Source organism: Mus musculus, chromosome 5 (assembly GCF_000001635.26).
Source record: "Mus musculus strain C57BL/6J chromosome 5, GRCm38.p6 C57BL/6J".
NCBI lineage: Eukaryota > Metazoa > Chordata > Mammalia > Rodentia > Muridae > Mus > Mus musculus.
Window position 1 is genome coordinate 114430245 of NC_000071.6, and position 13851 is coordinate 114444095.

General features: G+C 50.9%; 1 protein-coding gene across 3 annotated transcripts; it reads right to left on the bottom strand.

Annotated features, from left to right (window-relative positions):
- Window positions 1-789: 789 nt before the first annotated feature.
- Window positions 790-13829, bottom strand: Mmab (methylmalonic aciduria (cobalamin deficiency) cblB type homolog (human)). Of its 3 annotated transcripts, NM_029956.4 has the most exons (9): window positions 13632-13783; window positions 12517-12578; window positions 8277-8370; window positions 7574-7631; window positions 6806-6878; window positions 6466-6563; window positions 6235-6299; window positions 5034-5093; window positions 790-3114 (listed from the first exon to the last, which is right to left on the bottom strand). In NM_029956.4, exons 1-9 carry the CDS (start codon window positions 13745-13747, stop codon window positions 3027-3029), a joined length of 714 nt encoding a protein of 237 aa, NP_084232.1. In that variant the 5' UTR covers window positions 13748-13783; the 3' UTR covers window positions 790-3026. The 3 variants fall into 3 exon arrangements, with proteins under 3 accessions (NP_084232.1, NP_001334327.1, XP_030110764.1); XM_030254904.1 differs by lacking the exon at window positions 6806-6878 and having other exon boundaries at window positions 803-3114; window positions 13632-13829; NM_001347398.1 differs by lacking the exons at window positions 6466-6563; window positions 6806-6878.
- Window positions 13830-13851: the final 22 nt, after the last annotated feature.

The window sequence follows — 13851 nt, forward strand, 5'->3', positions numbered from 1 at the left end:
GTGAAGACTTATCATTTTACCAGAGAGGGGACAAGAGGGAAAAGATGATCAGCATGTCCAGGCTCAGACGCTGGGGAGTGAGTGACAGGGCTGGTCTCAGACCTGGGTCGGGGAAGCCAGAGGGAAGCTGTGCTCACAGATCACTCACTGTTCTTCCAGGTTGGGCAGCCCTCTGACTCTCCCAGTGGCCTCTGGACACTTGGGCACTCCATCTTGCCTTCAAGGCTGGGGCTATGTGAACCCCTAAGTGGCTGCTCTTGAAGAGGGTGGTTTTCTTTTTGTTTTGCTCTCTTTTGAGACAAGGCCTTGCTGTGTTGCCCAGGCTGACCTTAAATCCCCAGGTTGTTCAGGGATTCCGGCTACCTCAGCCCTCCAGGTGGCTGAGACAAAAGACATGTGCCACGGTGCCTAGCTTGCGTGGGAATCTTACCTTGGGGTTACACGGACTTCTGGGATGAATGCAAACTTAGCAACCAAGATAGAGCACGCACACCACCCCAAAGAGTGTGTGCGCTTTCTCCAGGATTCCTAAGGTACCAACTGATGGCTTTGGGGGTTCCAATTCCATAAAGTGATTGAGACCCCTCCCCAAGGCGCCCAGACCCCAATCTGCTTGTCCTCTGCTCAGCCTGGACAAAGTGCCACCCTTCAGGAGGGTGCCACGCCCCCTGCCAGAACCCCCAAAGACAAATTTATCCCTCTTGGTGATCAAGACAGGACCAGCTTGGGCACCGCACTGCCAGCAGGATCCTCCAACCCCATCTGAGGAGAGAGATGAGCCACAAATCCTTCCAGGCACTGATTTATGTAGCATTCATGCGGAATTTATTATACAAAGAATTCTATTCAATTAAACTTGAAGTGCGTCCGGATTCTTAAAGGTTCAGCCGTGATCACTGGGACAGAGGGATCGTAAAACTGGATGGGCTGTCGGGAGGTGCTGGGGAGGAAGTAAGGGTGACATTGCAGCTGACAAGGGACTTGGAACGGGGGACATTTATCATTGGGATGTGCTACAAGTTCAGGCTCTGAAAATTACTCCATGAGAAACGCACATTAACAAGAGTCGTGAAGTATCAGCTAAGGAAGACTGAGCTGAGAGATGCGACAGCAATCTGTTAGTGCCTGGCACTGCCTGCCGCGGCCCAGGTTGTGATTAAAACAACTGTCAAGTGCCAGTGGGCGGTGTGTGTGTGTGAGGCCACAGTCTAGGTCAGTGCTGAGCCTCCGTTTCCCTTCCTGTAGTAATGTGAACTCCACGCCCCCAGTGAGGCTCAGGTGAGGTCCAGTGTAAGTGCTTGGCTTGGGCCCTTTGGTAGCATGGCTTCACTGACCAAGTTTGTTCACCTCTGTGATGCTGATGAATGCTGTTCTAGGGGGCATCCTCCTGGGTGTGAGGTATGGGGTGGCAAAAACTGGGCAATACCCTAAAACCCACTGAAATGTCCATTTTAAAAAGACACATTTTATGGTGGTTGGACTGTATCTCAATAAAAGCGCTTTCTACAAAAGTTCCAAGGAGAGAAAGCCTTCCCGCAATGGTTTCAAGGGTTGAATTGTGAGAGACCGAGAGACAGACAGAGAGATCAATGGTGAATGGGTACAATGTAAAGGCGGCTTTTGCAGCTTGTTAGCTCGCAGTGAGACTCACTGTATGACTGTATGAGGAGCGTGGGTGGTGTACACGAAGCTAGGCAATGCCTGGAGCCTGAAGGTGGGGATTGACCTTTCGAGTGCCACTCAACATCCGACCTGGGCACAGGCGAGGGGCGTGGCTTCCTATTCTCTTGAGTTCATACTATCTTTTTTAGGAAGATCTGGAGCTGTAGGCGGAGTGTCAGGGCCGCTTCGAGCTCTTGGAACATGGCTTCCCCCGCCAGGTCTGGACCAACAGCATGGTGTTTAAGTTCCCTAAGACTGTGCCTCCTGTCTCTGGTCTCACACACATGGCACCAACTCTGTACCCAATCCGTGTCTCACTATGGTGGCTGCAATGGCATTGGACAGGACAGCCTCCTAGGGATGTTCCTCCCTGCTGGGCCTCTCCCCTTCACAGGACCCAGAAGATACACGGCTGAAACCAAAGGCTCGCTGATTGACCATCAGGGCAGCTAGCACGGAAGGCGTGCCAAGCAGGTGCACAGGGAAGAGGGCAATAGCTGAGCAGAGTCTAGGGTGTCTCAGATCTGCCCTTCCTAAGTCACCGCATACCATGAGGTTCTCAGGGCGGCCTCCAGCCTCTCATAAATATCCCTCTTCCCAAGGACACAGGTGTCACTGCGATGTCACTTCATAGGGAGAGGAAGCAGTGGTGGCCGGTAGAGTTACAGACAGGCCATGGTGTGGCTCACGGAAGCACAGACCAGCCAAGGGACATCAGAGAGCAAGTGTCAGGCTGAAGACCAAATCTCTGCCACCACCCGGGACAGGGAGGGCCACCTGCCTCCTGCCTTGATGGAGAGGATACTCCGAGCTGAACCCCTGTGGACCTGCAGCTGTCTTTCCCCGACACTGTGGCAGTGATGGGCGGCACAGAGGTGACTAAACTCCTCAAGCCTGCCTGCCTTCCCTTTATAAATGTGACATTTAAAGTCCCGTCGGCACAGGTAAATCACTAGTACATTTCCAGAGGCCTCTGGTACATTCCAAGTCCTTGAACAGCCCGAGTTGGCAGTGTGCTCTCTCTCTCACACACTCTCTCTCTCTCTCACACACACACTCACACACACACACACACACAGACACACACACACAGAAAGCCCAAGTGCACAGTTCAAACCTTCCCCATGTTCATTCTCAATTCCGAGGAGCCCATCCCCTCCGTGGCCTCCAGTTTACCTTGCCTTCCCAGAATTTGGAAGTCAGCTGACATGTTCGACACAACCTGGAGAAGCCAGGAGTCTCGAAAGTCCCTGGAGGGCGGGGGGGTGAGCACAAGGTGATGCTGAGTCTGTAGCCAACCCCCACTTCCACTCTCAGCACGACTGTCTGGAGTTGACCTCTCGCCCACTGTGCAAATTCATGCTTCACACATCATGTTTCTTGTATATTTTCTCTTGGCTGCCCTCCTTCATGGCTGCATATCTGGCTACAGTGAAGAGGTAATCACTGAGCCTGGAGAGCAGAGAGAAGCAACAAGGATGTGAGAGGACTGAATGGTGCTAGCCAGCCCCTGCCTGCCCTCAGGGAGGTATGAATGGAACACTCCTAATGGCACAGGCTGTGGTGCACCCAGAGTGGGACGGGCAGGGACTCTAGGCTACCAGTTCCTGAGTTGATCCTATACTTCCACAACAGACAGGCTGCGTCTGGAATTCAGGGGTGTAGTGAGAATTCTGGTTTCTTTAAAAGCCCAGTTATGTCGGGTGACTACGTTTTTGTTGTAATCGGTCGTGTGGGAGATGGGGCTGCTGCAGACTGTCCACAGCCGCTGACTGTGACTGTGACTGTCTCGTGCTCCAGGAGGGGTGAGATTTTTGCCAGCTGCAGACAGTTTAACTCCGGGGACTCTTGAGGGAGTATACATGGGAAATCCCCTGCTCCTTCTCCGGCTGAATTGCTGTTTTGCTGGTTGGAGATATCCTGACGACAGAGATTGGCCCTGCCTCAAGGAACCTGACATTCCTAATCAGTAAGAAGTAGCCTGAAGAGGTCTACACCCAATTCTCCCTTTAGCCTTTCTCTCCTACCCAGTGTTGAGGGTTGGAAGGGGTTGAAAGGGTGATAGATAATAGAACCTAGTAAAGTAGCCCAAAAGGCAACCAATCCAGGAGAGCCGCATCAGCCCAGAAGCCTGCAGGTCAACCCGGCTCCAGACTCTGCTACATTTCAAATAAAGAGGCCTTAGGTGGGTCGTGACCTTGGAACTATCAACATTCTGGCTCAGTCTTCTTGGCTGGGGCTCTCCTGTGCATGGAGGATGGTCAATGGTGTCTTTGGTGTCTACATACTAAGTATCAGTGGTACCCAGCACCCACTATGACGACCCAAACTGTCTCTAGATGTTGCTGGTGTCCCACTTGAGCATCAGTGGTCTTTAGTACTCTCATGAGAGAGTCTACTAGCTTTTTGTCAGGCCCAGCAGTGATGGGCTCGGGGTGGGAGGCCTTCTGCAGGAAAAGGGACAGCCTAGGAGACAACGCCACACCTGTCCCAGGTGTTCTCGAGGCTCTGACCTCCTGGAGGCTCAAAGCAAGCCTTTGTCACTTCTCCACACCCTCCTGCTTGCCCGGCACCCTGTGCCCAGCCCCCTTCCACCTGGTGCCCTAACTCTCGGAGCTGATTACTGGGCTCCCAGTCAAGATTCTGTCCTGGCATTGTCCTTCTGAGCCATGTGTTCCTGGGGCAACCACGTGCTGCTTTCTTGGTGACTCCCTGGAACCTGCAGAGGGGGCACGACCCACCCTGACCCGCACAACACTGTAGAGTCAGCGGGTATCCTCAGGGTTGCCTCTTCTGAGTTTAAAAGGAGCCATTTCTCTCTTGACCTGGGTGACATTCCACCCAGAAGGAAGGATTCTATGAAGATCCAAGGTAGTCTATATTCTGGGATGGGGAGGTAACCCAGGACACACATAACCCCACAGCTAGGTGTTGTGAGGTCACTTCCTGTCTTGCTAGGCAGCTCCTGGGGCGCAGCCTGGTCTGCACTAACACCATCTGAGCCAGGATGCAGTAGAGACCAGAAGCATGGCTGTGGGGCAGCAGAGAGCAGGGCAATGCACTCCTGGAGTAGTAACCTTGCTCAGAGCACTGAGCTCAACCTGGCTATGGGCCGTCTGAGCACCTCAGGAAGAGACGCTGGCTGGACGGACTTCGCTCTACCAACATCAAGGCCCCTGGGAGCAGTCTCCATGAGCAGACCTTAAGATCGCCTGACCCTTGTTTAGGTGTGCCTGCGCTGGCTCTTATTTCCTAAACAGAGCCTGACTTCAGAGTGGGACAGGGCCACTGGGGACACAGCACAGTCCAATATACATGATGAAGGGAGGGGCCTGGTGGTCAGACAGACCCGCCACACTCCACTTAAGCACCTGTTTAAGAACTTCGCCACGTTTGCATCCGTCTCTCCCATCTGGACAAGAGGCACCACACTGTGAAGAGAAAACGCACAGTCAGGTTACAGAGCAAGGCTCCACACATAGGAGCCTGGGACATGTATTGCCACCACTTGACTTCACTATTCAACCGAGTCCTGGCAAGCACAAACCAGACACAGCGTACCCACCACTGCCTCAGCCAGCCCCTTAGCTTGGGGACACGCAACGTGGCCTGGCCAGTGAAGGGGGACGCACAGCAGGCAAGGTGAGGGTAGGCTGCCCAGTCTGCTGGCCTTTGTGCCACCAAAGCCTGGCCCGGGCTCCTTTGTGGGCAGGGCTCGAAGAAGGGCTTTCGTCTAGCCCTTAATCCCCAAGGAGCTACTTGTTCTAAGTTGTAATTCTAATTACCCGAGGTCCCGCACCTGACTGCGCACATACAATTTGTCCCATCCCACCTCCTGATCCCAGCTGATCCTCCCCTGAGCTAGCCTGGGGGTGTGTGTTGGGTTTGGCCATCGGCCCAGGAAGGCTTGCGTCTCTAGTCCTGCTCGCCCCACACCTCCCACTTGGCTTCTTCACCTAGATGTCCTCCTGCCTGGAGAGCTTTCTGGCATGTCACTATGCAGCCGGGGCCTGTCAGCTGCACTGAAGGTGCGACACCAGCTCAGACTCGTGCTCTGATGGTATAAGCCCGGTTGATGCGGGTGACTTTATGCAAATGGCCATTTTCTCTGGAGGCCCAAGCATTTTGGTTTTGGTTTGATTTGTTTTGTTGTTTGTCACCCAGGAAATGCTGGGAAATGTCCAGGTTCAGCAGTCTTCTGTGAAGGGAAAAGGCTTGCGATCTGAGTCTGCGGACCCCCAGAATCTCACTGGCCTGCTCCTGACCCCTGCAGACTGGAGGTGCTGTGAGGAACCCCTGAGATGTGGACAGAGTTTCTCTGGTGTCCCCCAACCGCTGGGCTCCCTGTAGTCCTTTCTGCTGGTTTCTAGCAGGGTCCTTTCATGGTGTTCTCCTCAGCCCCACATCCTAGGGAGCCTATGGCTCTCAGAGCAGAAAAAAGCTCTGCTTGGCCTCTGAGCAGTGTGAGTCACTCATTACAGTGCCCTCCAGGACAGTACTCAGGACACGTACAATGAAGAGGCGGTGGCTCAGATACGACAAGGGTTCTGCATTGTCCTCTGGGGCCCTTACCGTCTCTCGGCACGACGGCATACAGCGCGGCAGAAGTGCAGGGCAGAGCTGCTCTTGCCTCCAGACTGAAAGAGAGAGTGGGTGTTGGCCACTGTTGCTCTATGCTGGAATACCTCTGAGCGGCCGGGGTGCAGGGGGTGACTCTGTTGCTACAGTTGGGTCTACTGGCAAGCCCGTGTTTCCATCAAAGCAACTACCCCGCCACACCAAGTTGAGCACCCCAATACCTACAGGCAGAATGAAGGCCTTGAGCGGGGGGAGCTGGCTGGAGTACTTGTCAATCCACCGCTCCAGCTCCAGGACAGGCCCTTCCTGGAAGGCCGTGTGCTCTAAGGAGTCAAGGGCAGAGAGGCCCTACTGTAAGCATGCCACCAGACCACTGGGAAACACCCCTTCCTTCTGTGTGGGAGCCCTGCTTCCACCAGCCTCCAGGATAACATCTCTCCCAAGGCAGAGAGCAAGGATGTCTGCCCTACCAGAGAGCTCTAGGGCCCAGGGCTCCCAGTGGGCAACTCTCAGGGCCACCCTCACCCCAAGGCCCCACTAACTCCCTGTGCAGGCTGGGAATTACTTAAGTGAGCCTCCCTGGCTGAGGAACGTGGAGTGGCCAGGGCGGAGCCGACGTCCTGTAGCATGCACTGGATCTGGAGCAAGGGTGAGGAGAAAGACCGTTTGTGGACCGTGTCGGGGCCGTTGGACCATGAATCCAACTGCCCTAACTCTAAACACGACGAAACCTCCTGGAGTTTAATTCACTGGACCAAACATACCAGTGCCGCCTAAATGGTGAAGGATAGCCCATGGGACGGTGGTCAGCGGGACAGGAGGACTCAGGGAGGACACCTGTCCATTCCTGGGACCCACGTAGGCCCCAACCAGACTACAGTGAAGCTTGGGTGACCTCGGCCTCCCACTGCATCCTAGAGTGACTCTGCTAGCAGATGCCCCTCAGAACTCAATGGCAGCGCTAACAGGTAGAGGTCCACCTTGCTGAGACTCGAAGGCAGCAGGGCTCCTGAGCACACAGCTCTTCAGCCTGAGCCCTGGGTTGTCCTCTGCAACCCAAGAGGCTGTCCCATGCGATGTAGGACTTGCCACTAGATGTGTCGAGCACAGATAGCCTTCCGTATTGCCGAGCACCCCCGGAGAGCAGAGTCAACGTTCACCCACACCCCTAGCCTCAGGGAGGATTATGTGTCCCAGAGATGAAGACAGCAGGTCCTCAAGAGTGATTAGCTACTGTGATGCAAAGAGGTAATGGGCCAGGCGAAGCTGCCAGCTGACAATTCAGGTCACAGGCACCAAAGGCCCTGTCGTGGGCAAAAATGATGCTACTTACTTTCTGAAGCTCTTCGGCAAACATGTGGCCTTTTTCTGTGACCAACTCCATGGCAAACCTAAAACGACGAGGAAGAATTAGTCCCTGACAGTATGCTCTGAGAGCTGTAAGCTAATGAGCTACACCCACCAAGGCAGCCTTGTCTTGCTGACAAAGAGAACACGTGGACGGGGGCATTTGCTTTCTAAAGCACCCACCCCGAGTCAGCTGTTCTTATTACATGGATAGGCTAGTCCTGTTGCAACAGCAGGGAGCAGGAGACCTGGGATCTGTCCAGCAGGAGAGAGAGACCTGTGCAGTGCGTCAGATGCCCAAGTTAACCCGCTCATGGGGTGGGGGGGGGGGGGAGGCTTTCAAGGTGGCGCACGCCTTTAATCCCAGCACTCGGGAGGCAGAGACAGGCAGATTTCTGAGTTCGAGGCCAGCATGGTCTACAGAGTGAGTTCCAGGACAGCCAGGGCTATACAGCGAAAAACCAAAAAAAAAAAAAGAGGAGTTTCTTCATAAGGTAGGACAGAAGAGGAAACAAACTTCCTAGGCACAGGTGACAGAGGGACAGACCACGAGCTGAGCTGACTTCTCGTAACAGCAGCTCACACAGATCCATTGAGGATAACCTCCAGGGCCCTCCTGCAGGGCAGAGAATGTCACAAGGATGGGTCTCTGATGCCCAGTACTAACCACATCCAGGCCCGCCGCTTACCCAATAGCTGAGCTTAGCTCATCCGTGGTCCCCACGGCTTCAAATACTTGATCATCTTTAGGTCTCCTTTCTCCTGTGAAGGTGCTGGAAAACCCTGGGGGAAGATATTTTTAGCACATTAAGATTTGGGGGTTTTCTTGGGGGTGGGTGTAGTGGGTTGGTCTGATATTGCTTGTATTGTAACACTCAATACTGGTCCCTAAAACCTGGTTGTCCCAGAGAGTCCGCATGTAGACCCAAGTGATGCTACGTGACACTGCCCTCCAAGTTACCCCTGATTGGTGAATAAAGATACCTACAGATCATTCCTGGGCAGAACTGAGAGAGGAAGGGCTTGGGGGTTCCTGGGCTTAGAGTCTGAGGAAAACCACGAGGGGGAGGAAGAGGAAGGTGCGGAGAGAAGATGCCATGGGGTAAGAATCCTAAAATTATGGCCATGAGGGCGGCCAGCTGGAGCTCAGGGCAGCCCAGATGGAACACTGTAAGTAGTAATTCGGGGTTATCGATAGGAAAGGAGATTCTAACATAGAGGGTAGGTATCTGCCCAGCTTTAGTGGCGATAAAAGCTTATTATAAATTAAAGGTCTACGTGTATCTTTTATCTGGGAACTGAATAATCAAAGGAGGGGAAGAAGCCCCTGACTGAGATTAAATTTATTCCACAACAGGTGGGGCAGGAGCTGGAGGGATGGCTCTGTGGTTAAGGGCACTGGCTGCTCTTGCAGAGGATCCAGGTTCAGGTCCCAGCAACCACAGAGTGACTTGCTGACCTGGGATCTGATGCTTTCTTCTGTCCTCCACAGGCAGCAGGCATTCGTGTGGCACATGTACATACATGTAGGCAAACGCTCATACCCGTCAAAATGTCCACACACCATAAGCCTGAATGTCCTTTTGGTCACTACCACCAAGGCTATCCCTCTTCTTCCTGGCTTAGACTAGTGGAACCACCTGTGGTGTCACCCCTCTGCTCGTCCTGTCTCCTGTCAGCCTAGGTCACAGCTTCTGCCTAGGGCCATCAGCGTGGCTTCATGCCGTCCAGCCACTGAGCCCGCTGCAGCACTGGTAAGTAAAAATGACTTCACAGAGGGACATCCGATATCCACATTGTGGCTGTTGACAGAGCAACCTCAACAAACTGAAGTAACCGTGTCTGAACAAAAGTGACCAGGCTTTGGCTCTCCTGGCTGATGACAAAGATGTATGCGTCTCTATCACAGTTCCAGGACACCCCCATCCCACCCCACGCCCCTCTCTTCTACTTTCTAAGAAAGGTCAATACGTTACAGAAGGAGCCCTGCTTCCCGACCACATCAGACCCAGAACAAAGGTCAGTTTCTTTGCCTCCGTCCCTGTGCGGGCCAGCAGAAGCCTCACCCCATCTAGCAGATACTGCCGGGCCATAGTGAGCCCACTGCCCCGTCTGTGAGTGACCTGAGGCTGTCCCCGAACCTGTCCGGTGTAGCACTGACACCACCATCTGACACCTGTCACTTCTATACACATGTTTTCCCACCGTTCTGGTAACAACATAGACGTGGCAGAAAAAACATCTATCATTCTGACGTTTTGTTCACATACAGCTCGGTGACAGGAAGTACATCCTATGAGTGTGGGGTGTGTGTATGTGTGTATACACTTTAGTATGAAAGGATATAACTCAAACACAATCACTATTAATGATCTGTATGGTCCTAAAACTTCAGAAATGGTACCATAGTAGTTTATTTCTCCATTACATTACATTTAATAAATATTGAAGCAATACATTTTTATTATTATTGGAAAATAGAAGAACAGTGTGTGAACTTTTCTGTATTTCTCTCTCCCACATATCAGATCTCTCTCCTAGCTACCAGACAAAGATAAAATCTTTCAGGATTAGCAAGATGGCTCAGCTGGTAAAGACACTTGCTGCCAAGCCTGATGATGACCCAAGTTAATCCCTGGGAAGCGGATGGTGGAAGAAAACCAACTTCCCCAAGCTTTTCCCTGACCTCAAATGCATTGGGATATAGGCACATATCACACACACACACACACACACACACACACACACACACACACACACAAACACACTCTAAATAAGTTGCAATTTAAGAAATCCCAAAGACATATCTGAATACACATTCATTATTTTTTTCTTTTCTTTAGAGATAAAGGTCTCATTATGTAGCCCTGGCTTGCCTAGAACTTGCTATGTAGACCAGGCATACAAATACAAACACACACACACACACACACACACACACACACACACACACACACAATACACACACATTTTTTTTCTTTTCTTTAGAGATAAGCTTTCACTATAGCCCAGGCTTAAACTTACAGTGATCCTCCTGCCTCTGCCTCCAGAGTACCAGGATTACATACCTGTTCCACCATGCTTACCATCATACACGTTTTAATCCAAATCAACTAAAAGTTCTTTTTATGTTTTTTTAAATTTGGGCTGGGCAGTGGAAGCACGCCTTTAATCCCAGCACTCAGGAGGCAGAGGCAGGCGGATATCTGAGTTCGAGGCTAGCCTGGTCTACAGAGTGAGGTTCAAGGACATGCAGGGTTATGCAGAGATACCCTGACATACATGCATGCACATATATATGTATATACATATTTATGTGTGCATAGTATATATGTATGTATATGTGTATGCATGTTATATATGTGTGTGTGCATGTTATATATATATGTATGCATGTGTATGTCTATGCATGTTTGCAAGTATGTATGTGTGTATATGCATGCTGTGTATATATGTGTGTATGCATGTATGTATGCATGTTGTGTATGTGTATGCATGTTATATATGTATATATGCATGCTGTGTACGTATATGTGTGTATATGTCTGTATGTATGTTGTGTATGTGTATGCATGTTATGTATATGTGTGTATATGTATGTGTATATATGTGTGTGTGTATATGTATATATATATATGGATATGGATGTTGTATATGTAGGTATGTATGTGCAAGTGTTGTATATGTATATATGCATGCTGTGTATGTATATGTATGTATATGTGTATATATGTCTGTATGTATGTTGTATATGTGTATGCATGTTATGTATATGTGTGTATATGTATGTGTATATATATGTGTATGTGTATATGTGTATATATAGATATGTGTGTGTGTGTGTATATGTATGTATGTATGTATGTATGTATGTATGTGCAAGTGTTCTCAGAGGTCAGAGGCAATGGATCCCTGTAGATGTGAAGTTATAGAAAGGTGTGAGCCGCCCACTGTGGGTGAGCAGAGCAGGCTCACCCTGAACTGTGTCTCTCATGACTCGGAGGCCTTACACTGTCCCACACTCTTTTTATCTTTTTTTTTTTTTTTTTTTTTGGTCTTGGTGTTGAACACAGGGCCTTCAGAATACTAGCTGGGCACTCTACCACTGAGCTACACTTCCAACCCCACACGTGTCATTCCCATCATTCAAGACAGAGTTTTAAGCCGGGCGTGGTGGCGCACGCCTTTAATCCCGGCACTCGGGAGGCAGAGGCAGGTGGATTTCTGAGTTCGAGGCCAGCCTGGTCTACAAAGTGAGTTCCAGGACAGCCAGAGCTATACAGAGAAACCCTCTCTCGAAAATTAAAAAAAAAAAAAAAAAAAGACAGGGTTTTACTATGTAGAGCAGGCTGCCTTGGAGTTTGGTACATCAACCTAGCTGGTCTTGAACTTGTGACTCTCCAACCTCAGCTCCTAAGTACTGGGATTGCAGGTGTGCACTATACTTGGCTTCCTTACAACTTGGCTTTTTTTTTTTTTTTTAAGATTTATTTATTTATTTATTTATTTATTTATTATATGTGAGTACACTGTAGCTGTCCTCAGACACCCCAGAAGAGGGCGTCAGATTTCATTACGGATGGTTGTGAGCCACCATGTGGTTCTGACCTTCAGAAGAGCAGTCAGCGCTCTTAACCACTGAGCCATCTCACCAGCCCCGCTTTTTGCTTTTAGATTTATTTATTTTATGTATATGAGTACACTGGTGCTCTCTTCAGACACACCAGAAGAGGGCATCAGAGTCCATTACAGATGGTTGTGAGCCACCACGTGATTGCTGGAAATTGAACTCAGGACCTCTAGAAGAGCAGTCTGAGCCATTGTAGCAGCGCTACAACTTGTTTTGAACACTTGAACAGTGCACCTTTCTTGTGGCTTCACACTTATGATGTATATTCAGACCCGTCACATGGCTACAGCGTGGCCTACCTTTGTCTCCCGTCTTGGTGTAAATCTTGGGGATCTTGGCTGCCGTCGAGGACGGCTGCAGCCTGATGAGAAACAGACACAAAGGCGTGGTAAGTGGGAACGGCTGCGCCTCGGGGAGTGACGCCCAGCTTTCAGTCTGCAACCTCAGGGGCAGCACTTCTCTGCCTCTGGGATGGCAATCTCCCGTCAGCCATTTCCCCGCTGCCCCTTCCTGACAGCTTCCTGTCCCTGTCTCTACCTGTACAGCAGCTGCTGTAGCATACTGCTCAATAAAGATTCTTGGCAAATACTGGCAGGAAGGACTAACTGGTCACTCCATGTAGCCCTAGCTCCACAGTGGGCTAAAGCCGCTAGCTCCTGGAACTGCCCTTCAGCTTCTCCCACACTCCCAAAGTTAGCCATACGCTTCTCCGTTGAGGAAACTGGAGCCCACAAAGATTCAACTTCCTAGATCTCCAGGAAGAGACTGGGCTGGGATTCATGCCCAAAACCCTTCTACTGTAAGCCTGACCTGGTCCATTACCCTCCCCAAACTCTTGTCTCTTCTAACCCCAACACAGAAGTTAGCACTTCTGGGGGAAAGAAAACTAGGCCACTTGCACTTTTCTAAGATTTTTCAGTGTCAAGGAAAAAAAAAAATACACTGTCAAAATGGAATTTCAAAAATGCTATTTTAACTTAATTTTTTTTTTTTTGAGGACTGCGAATGAACCCCGACTCTGCCATTTTCAACTAGCAGTGCATAACTTAAAATTAAAATGTGAATTCACAAAATTATTTCAAAGTCAGAGGACTGGACAGGGAACGCTGATCATGAGGTCATGGTAGTCTGCAAGTCCCTATGCAAGTTTCTAAGTGTTACCATGTCTTCCTGGTGTCTTAATCCTAATCCAAACAAACTGCTTGGGGAGGCCGGACAAAACCCACAAGAGCATGCCCCTGCCCTGACTGACCACAGCTAGACTCCGTTAGAACTTGGGGAGGAAATCCTGGCCTCTGACGCCATGACGAGCCCAGTGACGTCAGGCCACATAGAGCACGTCATCGGTGTGATGTACCCACGGAAACAACCGTTCCTCCTCCGTGTTGAGTTACTCTCCAGGCCTGAAACTCACCTGTCCCCGTCTTCCCCGCCCTGAGGGCCACGGCTCTGGAAACGGGGACACAGCAGTCTGCAGGCGCTGAGACGCCCGCGCAGGCCGAGGCGACCCCCAAAGAGCCACACAGCCATGCGCACGGTAACGCATCCAAGACTGACCCGGCTAGGCACCCGTCCAGGCCCGGGGATGACTCCGCCCCGCAGCCGGCCGCGCCACCTCTCAATCGCTGTTTCCT